Source organism: Somniosus microcephalus, chromosome 10 (assembly GCF_052327205.1).
Source record: "Somniosus microcephalus isolate GS21.2 chromosome 10, FLI_Smic_1.0, whole genome shotgun sequence".
NCBI lineage: Eukaryota > Metazoa > Chordata > Chondrichthyes > Squaliformes > Somniosidae > Somniosus > Somniosus microcephalus.
The window spans coordinates 233,671,805-233,689,556 of NC_140996.1; the positions used below are offsets into that span (position 1 = coordinate 233,671,805).

Sequence of the window (17,752 nt, forward strand, 5' to 3'; positions counted from 1 at the left end):
TACCACAGGGCAACCAGCTTGTCAAGACTAAGCCACTTGTCAAGACTGAGCAACTTGTCAAGACTTGAGCACAAAGGGAAGAACCACAGAACTTAAATACAAGCAAAAGCATAACACAGATAAACAGTTATAGACATAGGAGCTCAAGACAAGCAACCACTTAGGCAAACGGCTTGTCAAGACTTAGCCCAAGACAAGCTACCACAGGCAAACGGCTTGTCAAGATAGGAACTCAAGACAAGCTACCACTGGCAACCGGCTTGTCAAGACTGAGCTCATGACAAGCTACCACAGGGCAACAGGCTTGTCAAGACTAAGCACCTTGTCAAGACTCAGCACAGAGGGAAGAAACCACAGAACTTAAATACAAGCAAAAACAGGTGAGACCAATAAACCTGATAAAAGGCAGTTAAGCAATAAACACAGGAGAAATCAGCAACAATTAACAAAGGGAAACAAACAAGTGAAGGTGCCATCTAGGGGTTACTGAAGGAACTGACCGGCACCCTCACACAATCCCAGTCACTTCCAGCAGCGATTGATGGGGGAATCGCCCAATCGTCTCCATACACATCCTTTGTTTCACCTTATGCAGCCTTTGTTTCTTTACGTAGGATGACAGGATATACGGCCCAGAAACAGGCCATTCGGCCCAACCAGTCCATGCCGGGGTTTCTGCTCCACTCGAGCCTCCTCCCGTCTTTCCTCATCTAACTCTATCAGCGTAACCCTCTATTCCCTTCTCCCTCATGTGCTTGTCTAGCCTCCCCTAAATGCATCTATACTATTTGCTTCAACCACTCCCTGTGGTAGCGAGTTCCACATTCTCACCACTCTGGCATAGTGGTTAGCACTGTTGCCTCACAGCACCAGGGACCCGGGTTCGAATCCGGCCTCGGGCGACTGTCTGTGTGGAGTTTGCACATTCTCCCCGTGTTTGCGTGGGTTTCCTCCGGGTGCTCCGGTTTCCTCCCACAGTCCAAAGATGTGCGGGTTAGGTTGATTGGCTATGATAAATTGACCCTTAGTGTTAGGGGGATTAAATATGTGGGATTACGGGGATAGGGTGGGATATGTGTTGGTGTAGGGGTTACGGGGATCGGGTAGGATATGTGTCGGTGCAGGCTCGATGGGCCGAAATGGCCTCTATCTGCACTGTGAGGTTTCTGTGATTCTGTGATAGGTAAAGAAGTTTCTTCTGAATTCCCGATTGGATTTCTTGGTGACTATCTTATATTGATGGCCTCTAGTTATGCTCTTCCCCACAAGTGGAAACATTCTCTCTGTATCCACTCTATCAAAACCTTTCATAATTATAAAGACCTCTATTCGGTCACCCCTCAGCCTTCTCTTTAGACCCAGCCTGTTCATCCTTTCCTGATATGTATACCCTCACATTTCTGGTATCATCCTTGTAAATCTTCTCTGCACCCTCTCCAGTGCCTCTATATTCTTTTTATATAATATGGCGACCAGAATTGTACGCAGTGCTCCTAGTGTGGTCTAACCAAGGTTTGATACAAGTTTAGCATAACTTCACTACTTTTCAATTCTGTCCCTTTAGGAATAAACCCTAGTGCTTGGTTTGCTTTTTTTATGGCCTTGTTAACCTGTGTCGCTACTTTTAGTGATTTGTGTATTTGTAGTTCGAGATCCCTTTGGTCCTCTACCCCACCTAGACTCACACCCTCCAAATAATAAGTGACCTCCCTATTCTTCCTACCAAAATGTAATACCTCACATTTATCTGTGTTGAATTTCATTTGCCAATTATATGCCCATTCTGCAAGTTTATTAATGTCCTCCTGTAACTTGTTGCAGTCCTCCTCAGTAGTAAATATCCCCCCAAATTTGGTGCCATCCATAAATTTAAAAATGTGTCTTTGATTCCAAAGTCTAAATCGTTAATGTAAATTGTGAACAACAGTGGTCCCAGCACTGATCCTTGTGGAACACCACTACCCACCTTCTGCCACTGTGAATAGATACCCTTTACTCCTACTCTCTGCTTTCTGTCTTGAAGCCAGCCAGCTATCCATTCTGCTACTTGTCCCCTGACTCTGCATTCTCTGACCTTATTCATTACTCTATTATGTGGTACCCTATTGAAGGCCTTTTGAAAATCTAAATAAATTACATCTACTGGATTACCCTTGTCTATTCTTTCTGTTACCTCTTCAAAAATTTCAATGAGGTTGGTCAAGCGAGACTTTCCCTTTTGAAATCCATGCTGATTATTCATTATTATATTTTTGGCTTCTAGATGTTCTTCTATCTTAAACTTTAGTAGGGATTCCATTATTTTTCCGACCACTGATGTTAAGTTGGCTATCTGCCAGTCCTCTGGCACTATACCTTTTTCTAATGAATTATTAAATACGTGTAGTAATGCCTCTGTTATCTCTTCCCTAGATTCTTTTAAAATACGTGGATGTAATCCATCCAGATCAGGGTTTTTTTCCCTCTTTGAGTTTGATTAGTTTATTTAATATATCTCCTCTTTTTATTTTAAATGTAATTATTTCATTACTAATCAATGTCCTGTCCACCTGTTCTATCTCCTTGGTAAATACTGAAGCAAAGTAATTATTTAATATTTCTGCCATCTCTCTATCACTGCCTGTGGTATTATCCTGTCCATGCCTTAGTGGCCCTATTCCCATCCTGACCTTCCTTTTTTTATTGATGTGCCTTTGTGTGTGCTTTGTTTACAGATGCTGGCCACTGGGTGAAGGCTGAGAAAGATGCCAAGCAGAAGGCTTTCCAGGCTGTACTCTGCCCAAAGCCCAGTCTTAGCTGGCATCCGGAGTCAAACCTAGCGGCCAAATCCCAATGCTGTGACAAGCCTCCTACCCCTGCCAAGGGAAAAGTGCTGGATGGGAATTTCTTGGTGAGCTATCCCGTCACTCTTTTTTAATGCCTGAATGATTTTTCTCCCGGGTTTTGCTTGCCGCAGTGTTTAATCTTCAATTCTAGGAGACTCCAAGGCAATCCTGATGGGTAGTGTTAAGTATGTGTATTGTATTGAACAATTAACACAAAGACTTAAACGTATAACTCAAACAGGACTTTACTGGTTGGAGGTAGGGACTGCACGTAGGTCTTTACTTCATGCCCACAGGCGGGAACTGAGGGGAGATCAGTACCCACAGTACTATTTATACCCCTATGGCCAGGAGTGGTACTGCGTATCACTACGCCCAACAAGTAGTGCAGTCCTGTCCATAGGTTCAAAGTAGCACACATATTACATACACAACATTCCTCCCTTCCTAGCTTTACAGTCATCTCCCCATTTAACATAATGTAATAACATATATACATATATAACTTCAGGTTTACATAACAGAATAACATAGATACATAGATAACTTCATGTCAAAACAGATCACAGATTCAGTCTCTGCGGAAAACAGTTCACAGATTCAATCTCTGTGGTGGAGTCGGTTCACGTTGCTGGAGTGACTCATTCAATAGTCCTTCCATGGATTTAACAGTTTGAACTTCCGAACTGAATTGGCTCCGTTCAGAGGGACCACGTGTGTGATCTGGTAGAGGTAATAATGGTTCAGATGGGTCATCTTCTGTTTCGACTTTTCCTTTTCTGCTTCTTGGAGACTCTCTGGGCTCCACTGTCAGCTGCCAGCTGCATGCGCAGTTCCTCCTTCTCTCCCTCCTTTTTCCATAGTAGAGCCACCTTCTCCCGATGTTCCGTAGACTTTCGGTGCTCCTCCATGATTTCTGTATGGTGGGAGTCGAAGTTACAAGTTGGGCAGGACAGGACATAGTAATATTCGGTGTCGTCCTGATCTAGGCCAGCGAGAGGGTCTTCTATTTCCTCCATACCCAGCTGGGCGTTAGCCAGCTTTTGTTCCAAGTCCAGACATCTTTCCTGAAGAGACTTCTTCATGCGTACCTCTTCATCCAGCTTTTTCTGGGCTTTCAGCAAGTCGTTTACTAATGACCTCATTTGAGATTTTACTACTTCAACTTCTTTTGGAGATTGATTGATCGGACTATTCAATCCCTCTACCGGAGCAGCTGTTTCAGCGGTCTGTTGTTCTACGTTGACGTGAGTCAGCGTACTTTTGGCATCCAAGGGCTGCTCTGTTGCAGTCATCTCAGTCTGTGTTGCCACCTCAGCTCTTCCAATAACCTTTGATAGCTCCGAACCCCTTTCCTTTGAATATTGAAGTTCGTGTTCAAGTTTTTCCCATTTCAGAGTCCTGTCCTTCAGCATATGCAGGAGTTGGCTGACCGTTAACTCCTCTGACATCAGACGTTTTGTGTGCTCCTGCTCCATTTTCTCCATCAGCTGCTTCTGTTGTCTTTCCAGATTCTCCAACTCTATATCAAAGAACTCTTTCGTTGCATTCAACTCTTGCTCACAACGGCGAAGCATTTGTTCTAATTGCTGTTGTAGTTTGAAATGGAGTTGAGTTCGAGCCCGGTGTCCCTCAGAAATGGGCACATCAGTAGACTTGCCAGACTTAGAATCCACAGTTAAACTATGTTGTTGTTGCTCAGTGGAATTCTGTGCTGAAACTTTGTCTTTTGCACGTGAGTTGGGCTTACCATCATCCGTTCCAGAGTCTGGGCCGACTATCTTCATCGAGTTCTCACTCGTTATTGTTTGTAGGAAATGCCAGTCCATATTCATTTTCCTAATCCACTCCCGTCCTAGTAGTGGAGAACCTCCTTCAGATATCACATATAAGTCCATTATTTGACTGTCTTCGCCCTTGTGGACCACTGCAACCTCTATTTTCCCGATGGGGTACACTCTTTGCCCCGTGTATGTTTTCAATATAATCCCCGTATCCTGTAGGGGAATATGTTGGAATAACTTTCCGTAATCTTTCTTATTTATGACCGTCAATGCCGATCCAGTGTCCAATTCCAGTTTTACTTGGACTCCTTCTATCTGAAGAGTGACCCAAATTGTCTGGAGGTCTGCACCCTTACCAGCGTTGAGTACTCTTAAGCTAGCCAGTTCATTACAGCTTAAGCTAGCCAGTTCATTACTGCTAGCGTCTGAATCAGACTCCTGTTCGGTCACCTTGTGTACCTTTGCGTATTTTCCTTGCGGTGACTTCTTGTTGCTGGTCTTCTTCCCTGACCTGCATACTCTAGCTATGTGTCCAAGCCTACCACAAGTTCTACATTCTTGGTTTTTAAACCAACACTGGTTCTGATCATGCGTTGTCTTTCCACAACGATAACATTTGCCAGAACTCACACCCAATTTGTGTGCACTGAGCTCCGGTGACCGTGGCTGCATTACTGCCGTGCCTCTCGCTGCGGCTTCGTGTGCTGCTGCCATAGTGACCGCCTTCTCAAGCGTCAGCTCATTCTCCTCGAGCAGTCGCTTTTGTGTATCCTGTTTAAATAAACCACACACAAATTTGTCTCGTAGTGCATCTGTCAGTCCCGTTCCAAACTGGCAATATTTCGCTAATTTACGCAATTCCAGCAAATAATCAGCATTGCTTTCATGCTGTAGCTGCCTTCTGTCATAAAATTTAAATCGTTCCGCTAGCATCAGCGGCGTGGGGTTTAGATGATCTTTCAGGACAGTAACAATCTCATCGAACGTCTTATCCGCCGGTTCATCTGGTGATAACAGGTGTTTCAATTGCCCGTATGTCTTCGCACCCATTAAATTTAATAATGTTAGAGCTTTATCTTGTTCATGAATTTTATTGGCCTTACAATAATTTTTTACTCTTTCAACATATATGGCCCAATCTTCGAGGTCACTATCAAAGGTGCTAATATTCCCGTGTTTAGGCATTGTAGATTTGCAATTTCTCAGATTTTATTTTCTTTACTTGTTATCAAAGATGACGGCTTCCCGCTCTTGCCGTCGTCCTCCGCCCACAAAATGGCGGTTTTCCCGCACTTGGCGGTCTTCACCCGTCCCCCGACGCCGTCTCCCTTCAGCCCCCGAGTGCGGCCCTTATCTTCGCCGCGATCGATAGCCCGCGCTGTGCACCGCGGCTCTCGCACCTTGAGCTTCTGCAGCCGCCGCGCCTTTCAGTCCGAGTGCGACCCTTATCTTTGGTTCCGATCGCTGGCCCGCGCTGCGCCTCGCACTTGAAGCGGCTCCCGGCCTCTGGCTCACCCGCTTGCGCGGCTCTTATCAGGGATTGCGATCGCCCTTATCTTCTCCAACTTCCCCAGCCCTGTCTTTGCAGCCAACACTGCACGGCTTACCCCACCACCTAGGTTGAACAAGGAAACTGCAGAAAGACTTCTGTCAGTCGCTGGAAGCTGTCAGGATGTTTGCTGCTCCAGTGCTCAGTCGCTGATGGAGGCTTCAGAGTCCTAAAGCCTGTCGCTTCTAGTGGGGTGGTGATGTTTGAAACCTCTCTTCAACTGCCGCAGGGTAAGAACCTGACTCGTCGCCAGTGTTAAGTATGTGTATTGTATTGAACAATTAACACAAAGACTTAAACGTATAACTCAAACAGGACTTTACTGGTTGGAGGTAGGGACTGCACGTAGGTCTTTACTTCATGCCCACAGGCGGGAACTGAGGGGAGATCAGTACCCACAGTACTATTTATACCCCTATGGCCAGGAGTGGTACTGCGTATCACTACGCCCAACAAGTAGTGCAGTCCTGTCCATAGGTTCAAAGTAGCACACATATTACATACACAACAGGTAGGCAACCCCAGGCTCCTCGCGCTTTGAAATGTTTGCAGACGAGTTTGTTCCTCGGGCAGAGCTGGTACCTGAGTGAGCGACAACGCATGAATCGCCCAGAAAGGGATATTGTCACTTGGCTCGTGCAGTGGAATGTCGCCAATGTGTTATAGGAAAAAATTGCATGCTTTCAAAGCTGAGAAAACGAGGTTAAGGGTCAAAGTACATAGTTCACGACCCCGGTGCCGAGGTCAAAAAGGTCCAGAGGGTACGATTTCCAAATTCATGCTTCCAGCGAGATTTTCCGTATCAGGAATTCAGATGCGGAGGTCAGCGCGCCCAGCAGCACTTTCCTGATATTTAGGGTTGCAAACCTTCCAGGATTGCCCCAGAGTCTCCAGGAATTAAAGGTTAATCTGAGCAGCCCAGGAGAAAAATCATAAGGGCATTAAAAATTGTGTTTTTATAATGTTTTCTTTGACACTTCAGTTTATTAGTTATAACAAGAAAGAAAAGAAAGGAAGACTTGCATTTAAACAACGCCTTTCACATCCTCAGGACGTCCTAAAGCACTTTACAGCCAATGAAGTACTTTTTGAAGTGTAGTTCCTGTTGTAATGTAGGAAACCTGGCAGCCAATTTTTGCACAGCAAGTTCCTACAAACAGCAAGGTGATAATGGTCAGATGATCTGTTTTAGTGATGTTGATTGAGGGATAAATATTGCCCAGGACACCGGGCAGAACTCCCTGCTCTTCTTCGAAATAGTGGCCGTGGGATCTTTTACATCCACCTGAGAGAGCAGTTTAAAAGACTGAACCTCTGACAGTGCAGCACTCCCTCAGTACTGCACTGGGAATATCAGCTTGGATTATTTGCTCAAGTCCCTGGAGTGGGACTTGAACCCACAACCTTCTGACCCAGAGGCGAGAGTGCCGTCCACTGAGCCATGGCTGACACCACAATATCAGACATGGGGACAAAGAGGATGTTTGACTGACAGAATCATCCATTTGGGTAATTAATGAGTCTGTTCAGCTTCCAATTGGCGTGGGAAGGCGGGGCGCCGCGAGTATGACCGTGTTTTCCATCCAGTGGCAGCAGTGTGTGGACAGGGTGGTTAGAGGTCATGTGATGACACAACAAATTGTATTTATATAACGCCTTTAATGTAGTAAAATGTCCCAAGGCGCTTCACAGGAGTATTATAAGACCAAAAGATTTGACACCGAGCCACATAAGGAGAAAATAGGGCAGATGACCAAAAGCTTGGTCAAAGAGGTAGGTTTTAAGGAGCGTCTTAAAGGAGGAGAGAGTGGTAGCGAGGCGGAGAGGTTTAGGCAGGGTATTCCAGAGCTTAGGACTTAGGCAACAGAAGGCACGGCCACCAATGGTGGAGCGATTATAATCAGGGATGCTCAAGAGGGCAGAATTTGAGGAGCGTAAATATCTGGGGAGTGGAAGGGCTGGAGGAGGTTACAGAGATAGGGAGGGATCGAGGCCATGGAGGGATTTGAAAACAAGGATGAGAATTTTGAAATCAAGGTGTTGCTTAACCGGGAGCCAATGTAGGTCAGTGAGCACAGGGGTGATGGGTGAATGGGACTTGCTGCGAGTTAGGACACAGGCAGCCGAGTTTTGGATGACCTCACGTTTACGTAGGATAGAACGTGAAAGGCCAGCCAGGAGTGCGTTGGAATAGTCAAGTCTAGAGGTAACAAAGACATGGATGAGGGTTTCAGTAGCAGAATAGCTGAGGCAGGGGCGGAGATGGGCGATGTTACGGAGGTGGAAATAGATGGTGTTAGTAGAGACACCTCCAGGAATATCTCCAACTAGCATTGGCAACCCCACATGTATTGGTAATTTAGGTTCGAGCATCAGTGCAGCTTATTCTGTCCTAAATGGGAAGTTCTGTGGAATGCTCTGACCCTCCTACCTGAATTCCAGTTCCCAACAGAGAACGCTCCGCGCTCGCAGCACAGATTTACCCTTGGAAGCAGTTCAAGGTGAATGAGAAATCTGTGCTGAGGGGACTGCCTCTAGCCTTCCCTGTTGGCTCAGCCTGTTAAAGCATTGATCTAGTAAGCCCCCAGATTCAGACCCCCATCTGTGGGGAGCCCATAGTTCTACACAGGTTGTCACTGAATTAGCAAACTCAAAGGTCCAAAGGAAGACTGCTTAGGGAAATGGAAATATCAAACAGTTGTATAGAGAATGATTTCCCTAGCTTAAGGTTGAAACATAGAAACATAGAAGATAGGAGCAGGAGTAGGCCATTCGGCCCCTCGAGCCTGCTCCACCATTCAATGCGATCATGGCTGATCATCCAAATTCAGTACCCTGTCCCTGCTTTCTCCCCATACCCCTTGATCCCTTTAGCCTTAAGAAATATATCCAACTCCTTCTTGAATATATTTAATGAATTGGCCTCTACTGCCTTCTGTGGTAGAGAATTCCACAGGTTCACCACTCTCTGGGTGAAGAAATTCCTCCTCATTTCTGTCCTAAATGGCCTACCCCTTATCCTTAGACTGACCCCTGGTTCTGGACTCCCCGACCATCGGGAACATCCTTCCTGCATCTAGTCTGTCCAGTCCTGTCAGAATTTTATAAGTTTCAATGAGATCCCCTTTCATTCTTCTAAACTCCAGCGAGTACAAGCCCAATCGTCCCAATCTTTCCTCATACGTCATTCCTGCCATCCCAGGTATCAGCCTGGTGAATCTTCGCTGAACTCCTTCCATGGCAAGAACATCCTTCCTCAGATAAGGCGACCAAAACTGCACACAATACTCAAGATGTGGTCTCACCAAGGCCCTGTAGAACTGCAGCAAGACATCCTTGTTCCTGTACTCAACCCTCTTGCTACGAAGGCCAACATACCATTTGCCTTCTTAACCGCCTGCTGCACCTGCATGCTTACCTTCAGCAACAACACATTATTGAAATTAAGTAGTGGGAGATTTATTCTGTATCCCATGCTGGGAGTGTTTGACGGGACAGTGTAGAGGGAGCTTTACTCTGTATCTAACCCCGTGCTGTACCTGCCCTGGGAGTGTTTGATAGGACAGTGTAGAATGAGCTTTACACTGTATCTAACCAGTGCTGTACCTGCCCTGGGAGTGTTTCATGGGGCAGTGTAGAGGGAGCTTTACTCTGTATCTAACCCGTGCTGTACCTGCCCCGGGAGTGTTTGATGGGACAGTGTAGACGGAGCTTTACTCTGTATCTAACCCGTGCTGCACCTGCCCTGGGAGTGTTGATGGGACAGTGTAGAGGGAGTTTTACTCTTTATCTAACCTGTGCTGTACCTGCCCTGGGAGTGTTTGATGGGACAGGGTAGAGGGAGCTTTACTCTGTATCTAACCCATGTTGTACCTGCCCTGGGAGTGTTTGATGGGACAGTGTAGAGGGAGCTTTACTCTGTATCTAACCTGTGCTGTACCTGCCCTGGGAATGTTTGATTGGACAGTGTAGAGGGAGCTTTACTCTGTATCTAACCCGTGCTATACCTCCCCTGGGAGTGTTTGATGGGACAGTGTAGAGGGAGCTTTACTCTGTATCTAACCCGTGCTGCACCTGCCCTGGGAGTGTTGATGGGACAGTGTAGAGGGAGCTTTACTCTGTATCTAACCCGTGCTGTACCTGCCCTGGGAGTGTTTGATGGGACAGTGTAGAGGGAGCTTTACTCTGTATCTAACCCGTGCTGTACCTGCCCTGGGAGTGTTTGATGGGACAGTGTAGAGGGAGCTTTACTCTGTATCTAACCCGTGTTGTACCTGCCCTGGGAGTGTTTGATGGGACAGTGTAGAGGGAGCTTTACTCTGTATCTAACCCATGCTGTACCTGCCCTGGGAGTGTTTGATGGGACAGTTAGGCTGGAAGAGGTTTCAGAGAAAGGGAGGGATGAGGTCATGAAAGGGTTTTAAACACGAGGATGAATATTTTAAATTGGAAGCGTTGGGGATTAATGTAGATCAGCGAGAACAGGGGTGATGGGTGAGTGAGACTTGGTTTGGGAAAGGATACGGGTAGCAAGTGTTTTGGATTTCAGCAGCAGGTGGGCAGAGGCAGGGTGGAGAAGGGTGATATTATGGAGGTGGAAGTAGGCAGTCTTGGTGATGGAGAGGATACAGGGCCAGAAGCTCAGCTCAGGGTCAAATAGGACACTGAGGTTGTGCTTAGTCTGGTTCAGCCTGAGACAGTGGCCAGGGAGGGGGCTGGAATCAGTGGCAGAGTTTGTGGTGGGGGCCAATGATGTTGGCTTTGGTCTTCCCAAAGTTTAACTGGAGGAAGTTGCAGCTCATCCAGGACTGGATGTCGGACAAGCAGTCTGACAACACAGAGTCAGTGTAAGGGGTCGAGAGAGGTGGTGGTGAGGTAGAGCTGGGTATCGTCAGCGTGCATGTGCAATCTGACGTCATGTCTTCTGATGATGTCACTTTTTTCTCCATATCCCTTATCAAACAAAAATCTATCGATCTCAGTTTTGAAATTTCCAATTTGACCCCCAGCTTCAACAGTTTTTTTGGGGGGAGAGTTCCAGATTTCCCCCACCCTTTGTGTGAAGAAGTGCTTCCTGCCATCACCCCTGACCGGCCTGGCTCTAATTTTAAGGTTCTGCCCCCTTGTTCTGGACTCCCCCCACCAGAGGAAATAGTTTCTCTCTCTACCCTATCAACTCCTTTAATCATCTTAATTAGATTACTCCTTAATCTTCTAAACTCGAGGGAATACAAGCCCAGTGTGTGCAACCTGTCCTCGGAATTTAATCCTTTTAGCCCCGGTATCATTCTGGTGAATCTGCGCTGCTCCCCCTCCGAGGCCGATATATCCTTCCTGAGGTGCGGGGCCCGGAACTGAATGCAGCCCAGATGCGGTCTAACCAGAGCCTTATACAACTGTAGCATAAATTCTACTCCTTAGATAAAGGCTAACTTTCCATTTAGCCTTTTTAACATTCCATTAGCCTTTTAAATTATTTTTTTGTACCTATCCACTAGCTTTTAGTGATTTCTGTACATGGACCCCTAAATCTCTCTGCTCCGCCACAGTTCCTAGCTTTTTATCATTTAGAAAATACTCTGATCGATCTTTCTCAATTCCAAAGTGGATGACCTCACACTTCCCCACATTGAACGCCATCTGCTACAGTTTTGCCCATGCACTTAATGTGCCTTTGCAACTTTCTGCTCCCATCAACACTATTTACTGTGCCACCTTAACTTGGTGTAATCAGCAAACTTGGATATACGGCTCTCTATTCCTTCGTCTAAGTCATTGATAAATATAGTGGGGGGCTTTAATCTTATAGACTGGACAAATCAAATTGGCAAAGGTAGTCTGGAGGACAAGTTCATGAAATGCATTCAGGACAGTTTCCTGGAACAATACATCATGGAACCAACCAGGGAAGAGTCTATTATAGATCTTGTATTGTGTAATGAGACAGGGATAATTAGCAATCTCATAGTAAAGGATCCTCTGGGGCAGAGTGATCATAATATGATAGAATTTCACAATAAGTTTGAGAGTGACTTGCCTAAGTCCGAAACTAGAGTCTTAAACTTAAATAAAGCCAATTACATAGATATGAGGGGCAAGTTGGCTAAGGTAGATTGGAAAAATAGATTAAAAGGTATGGTGGTAGATCAGCAGTGGCTAGCATTTAAAGAAATATTTCATAATTCTCAACAAAAATACATTCCATTGAGAAACAAAAACTCCACGGGAAAAGTGATCCATCCGTGGCTAACTAAAGAAGTTAAGGATAGCATTAGATTGAAAGAAGAAGCTTATAATGTTGTGAAGAATTGTAGTAAGCCTGAGAATTGGGAGAGTTTCAGAAACCAGCAAAGGATGACCAAAAAATTGATAAAAAGGGGAAAAATAGAATGAGAGAAAACTAGCAAGAAATACAAAAACAGATTGTAAGAGCTTCTACAAGTATGTATAAAGGAAGAGAGTAGCAAAAGAAAATGTTGGTCTCTTAGCGGCTGAGACAGGAGAAATTATTATGGGGAATAGGAAATGGCAGAAACGTTAAACAAATATTTTGTATCTGTCTTCACAGTAGAAGACACAAAAAGCATACCAAAAATGGGGAACCAAGGGTCTAATGAGGGTGAGGAACTTAATGTAATTAATTTAAGTAGAGAAAAAGTACTAGAGAAACTAATGGGACTAAAAGCCGACGAATCCCCTGGACCTGACGGCCTACATCCTCGGGTTCTAAAAGAGGTGGCTGCAGAAATAGTGGATGCATTGGTTTTGATCTTCCAAAATTCCCTAGATTCTAGAATGGTCCCAGCGGATTGGAAGATCGCGAATGTAACACCGCTATTCAAGAAAGGAGGGAGAGAGAAAACAGGGAACTACAGGCCAGTTAGCCTGACATCAGTCGTCGGGGAAATGCTGGAATCCATTGTGAAGGAAGTGGTTTCAGGGCACTTAGATAATCATAACATGATTAGACAGAATCAACATGGTTTTATGAAAGGAAATCGTGTTTGACAAATTTATTAGAGTTTTTTGAGGATGTAACTAGCAGGGTAGATAAAGGGGAACCAGTGGAGGTAGTATATTTGGATTTCCAAAAGGCATTCGATAAGATGTCGTATAAAAGGTTATTACACAAGGGCTCATGGGGTTGGGGGTAATATAGTAGCATGGATAGAGGATTGGTTAACGGACAGAAAACAGAGAGTAGGGATAAATGGGCCTTTTTCAGGTTGGCAGGCTGTAACTAGTGGGGTGCTTCAAGGATCAGTGCTGGGGCCTCAGCTATTTACAATCTATATTAATGACCTAGATGAAGGGACCGAGTGTAATGTATCCAAGTTTGCTGATGATACAAAGCTCGGTGGGACTGTAAGCTGTGAGGAGAACAGAGTCTGCAAAGGGATATAGATAGACTGAGTGAGTGGGCAGTAAGGTGGCAGATGGAGTATAATGTGGGGAAATGTGAGGTTATTCACTTTGGTAGGAAGAATAGAAAACAGAATATTTTTTAAATGGTGAGAAACTATTAAATGTTGGTGTTCAGAGAGATTTGGGTGTCCGCGTGCAAGAAACACAGAAAGCTAGCATGCAGGTACAGCAAGCAATAAGGAAGGCAAATGGCATGTTGGCCTTTATTGCAAGGCGGCTGGAGAATAAGAGTGAGGAAGTCTTGCTCCAATTGTACAGGGCCTTGGTGAGACCACACCTGGAGTACTGGGCACAGTTTTGGTCTCCTTATCTAAGGAAGGATATACTTGCCTTGGAGGCGGTGCAACGAAGGTTCACTAGATTGATTCCTGGGATGAGAGGGCTGTCCTATGAGGAGAGATTGCGTAGAATGGGCCGATACTCTCTGGAGTTTAGAAGAATGAGAGGTGATCTCAGTGTAACATACAAAATTCTGAGGGGGATTGACAGGGTAGATGCTGAGAGGTTGTTTCCCCCTGGCTGGAGAGTCTAGAACTAGGGGTCACAGTCTCAGGATAAGGGGTCGGCCTTTTAAGACTGAGATGAGGAGGAATTTCTTCACTCAGAGGGTGGCGAATCTTTGGAATTCTCGACCCCAGAGGGCTGTGGAGGCTGAATCGTTGAGTATATTCAAGGCTGAGATTGATAGATTTTTGGACTCTAGGGGAATCGAGGGATATGGGGATCGGGCAGGAAAGTGGAGTTGAGGTCGATGATCAACCATGATCTTATTGAATGGCGGAGCAGGCTTGAGGGCTGTATGGCCGACTCCTGCTCCTATTTCTTCTGTTCTTAGTGAAAAGCAGTGGGCCCAGTAAAGATCCCTGGGGAACACCACTCGTCACATCCTGCCAATTGGAGTACATACCCATTATCCCTACTCTTTGTCTCCTACCTCCTAACAAATTCCCTACCCTCAGGCTGTACCAGAGACAATGACCAGGGTGGGAGAGAGTTAAGGGTTTTACTGTGGACAAGGGCATCAGATGCGGAGGTGAGGGAGTGATTGAGCAGATGGACAGCTACTGATGTCTCACAGTGAATGGAAGGACAAAGGATAGACAATTGGGAGTTTGAAAATTCCAATGTAAGAGACTTGGGAGAGAGTTTTTATTAAGTACAAGTAAAGATTACAGGTGTGTGTTCAACGACTTTCCAATATTCATTACTCCCCTGCCATCCGGTGGAGACCCAGGAAAATCTCTCCTACCATTTGCATTTTTAAACTGAGATACATAGGCTGCCAGAATGGTGTTTATCCACTTTCTGGAGAGACCAGGAGAGCTTCCTGTACTTCTTTCCAGTGTGTGACTCGAGAACAAGCATCAATGTTAATCCAAAAGCATGTCAACCATTCACTCTGCGCGCAAGCTTTACAAATTTCAGTCGATGGGATGTGAGTGCTTGCCATGGGAAACTGCCTAGAAGACAAAGAAAAATGTTGGAAAAGGCCCAAGTTCAGTGGGCCAAATTGGATTGTTCTTATTTAAGCAGTGGCCACGTTCTCAGCTGTGGAACCTGCCGGGATAGACTCCAGTTTCTCTCACCTTCTCTGTTGTTCTTTACAGATGCACCTGCACTGCGTGGATAGTCAATCTGACCTGTGTGTTGTGAATATTAGTGATCAGGATCTCGATTCCGTACGTATGACGTTAACATTACAACTGTGTGCTTGCATGTAGGGGATAGAATCATAGAATGATACAGCACAGAAGGAGGCCCATCGTGCCTGTGCCGGCTCTTTGGTAGAGTTATCCAATTAATCCCACTCCCCTGCTTTTTCCCCATAGCCCTGTAATTTTTTTCCCTTCAAGAAATTATCCAATTCTCTTTTAACTGTTACTATTGAATCTGCTTCCGCCACCCTACCAGATCACAACAACTCACTGTCTAAAAAATGCTTCCTCACGTTGCCTTTGATTCTTTTGCCAATCACCTTAAATCTGTGACCTCTGGTTACCGACTCTGCACGATCACTTCAGCTAGTCCCACTCCCCCGCCCTTTCCCCGTAGCCCTGCAAATTTCTTTCCTTCAGATACTTATCCAGCTCCCTGTTGAAAGCTGTGATTGAGTCTGCCTCCACCACCCTTTCAGGCAGTGCATTCCAGATCACAACCACTCGCTGCGTAAAAAAGTTTTTTCTTACGTCGCCTTTGGTTCTTTTGCCAATCACCTTAAATCTGTGTCCTCTGGTTCTTGACCCTTCTGCCAATGGGAACAGCTTCTCTCCATCTACTCTGTCCAGACCCCTCATGATTTTGAACACCTCTATCAAATCTCCTCTCAATCTTCTCTGCTCCAAGTAGAACAACCCCAGCTTCTCTAGTCTATCCACGTAACTGACGTCCCTCATCCCTGGAACCATTCTCGTAAATCTTTTCTGCACCCTCTCTAAGGCCTTCACATCCTTCCTAAAGTGCGGTGCCCAGAATTGGACACAATACTCCAGTTGGGGCCGAACCAGTGTTTATACAGGTTCATCATAATTTCCACACTTTTGTACTCTATACCTCTATTTCTGAAACCCAGGATCCTGTGAGCCTTTTTAACTGCTTTCTCAACCTACCCTGCCACCTTCAACGATTTGTGCACACATACCCCCAGGTCTCTCTGTTCATGCACCCCCTTCAGGATTGTACCATTTAGTTTATATGTCCTCTCCTCATTCTTTCTACCAAAATGTATCACTTGCTGTTGTTGTTTTCGCTGGAGGTACATCGCCTCCTTGCTGCCCCACTGCTCCAGTCTGCGCTCTCTCTGGGCCTCCTCGCTGCCCCACTGCTCCAGTCTGTGCTCTCTCTGGGCCTCCTTGCTGCCCCACTGCTCCAGTCTGTGCTCTCTCTGGGCCTCCTTGCTGCCCCACTGCTCCAGTCTGTGCTCTCTCTGGGCCTCCTCGCTGCCCCACTGCTCCAGTCTGTGCTCTCTCTGGGCCTCCTTGCTGCCCCACTGCTCCAGTCTGTGCTCTCTCTGGGCCTCCGTGCTGCCCCACTGCTCCAGTCTGTGCTCTCTCTGGGCCTCCTCGCTGCCCCACTGCTCCAGTCTGTGCTCTCTCTGGGCCTCCTTGCTGCCCCACTGCTCCAGTCTGTGCTCTCTCTGGGCCTCCTCGCTGCCCCACTGCTCCAGTCTGTGCTCTCTCTGGGCCTCCTCGCTGCCCCACTGCTCCAGTCTGCGCTCTCTCTGGGCCTCCTCGCTGCCCCACTGCTCCAGTCTGTGCTCTCTCTGGGCCTCCTCGCTGCCCCACTGCTCCAGTCTGTGCTCTCTCTGGGCCTCCTCGCTGCCCCACTGCTCCAGTCTGTGCTCTCTCTGGGCCTCCTCGCTGCCCCACTGCTCCAGTCTGTGCTCTCTCTGGGCCTCCTCGCTGCCCCACTGCTCCAGTCTGTGTTCTCTCTGGGCCTCCTCGCTGCCCCACTGCTCCAGTCTGTGCTCTCTCTGGGCCTCCTCGCTGCCCCACTGCTCCAGCCTGTGCTCTCTCTGGGCCTCCTCGCTGCCCCACTGCTCCAGTCTGTGTTCTCTCTGGGCCTCCTCGCTGCCCCACTGCTCCAGTCTGTGCTCTCTCTGGGCCTCCTCGCTGCCCCACTGCTCCGGTCTGCACTCTCTGGGCCTCCTCGCTGCCCCACTGCTCCGGTCTGCGCTCTCTCTGGGCCTCCTCGCTGCCCCACTGCTCCAGTCTGCGCTCTCTCTGGGCCTCCTCGCTGCCCCACTGCTCCGGTCTGCGCTCTCTGGGCCTCCCGCTCGATCTATACTCCGCCTCCTGCTGTCCTGTGATGTCACGCCTTGTTTCTATGTTTTTTTTAAAGTCGCTGCTCAGCTCCCTTTAAGCCTCTGCTGCCACTCCCACTCAAATTCACGCTGTGTCCTGGGCCTTCTCCGGTGCTCCCTTTAAGCCGCTGCCTCTGTTGCCGCCGCTCCCGCTCAGGTCCACGCTGTCAGAGTACTTGTCATCTAATCAGTGATCCCTTTCTCCCGCCAGCTTCCAGTTGCTCTTCTCCTCCTGATCTGGAGCCCTTAACTCTTATACGGTTGTCACAGGTGCAGGGCTCACTATAAGTTCCCACAGAAAGAAAAGAAAGACTTGCATTTCTATAGCACCTTTCATGACCTCAGGACATCCCAAAGTGCTTTACAGCCA

General features: G+C 46.9%; 1 protein-coding gene across 1 annotated transcript in view; it reads left to right on the top strand.

Moving 5' to 3' along the window:
- xrra1 (X-ray radiation resistance associated 1) overlaps nucleotides 1-17,752 on the top strand; it is a 127,799-nt gene that overhangs the window by 38,012 nt on the left and 72,035 nt on the right. The window contains exons 3-4 of the mRNA XM_085998321.1: nucleotides 2,715-2,890; nucleotides 15,191-15,262. Of these exons, the coding sequence (XP_085854447.1) occupies nucleotides 2,715-2,890; nucleotides 15,191-15,262 (248 nt within the window). The remainder of the gene's footprint in view (nucleotides 1-2,714; nucleotides 2,891-15,190; nucleotides 15,263-17,752) is intronic.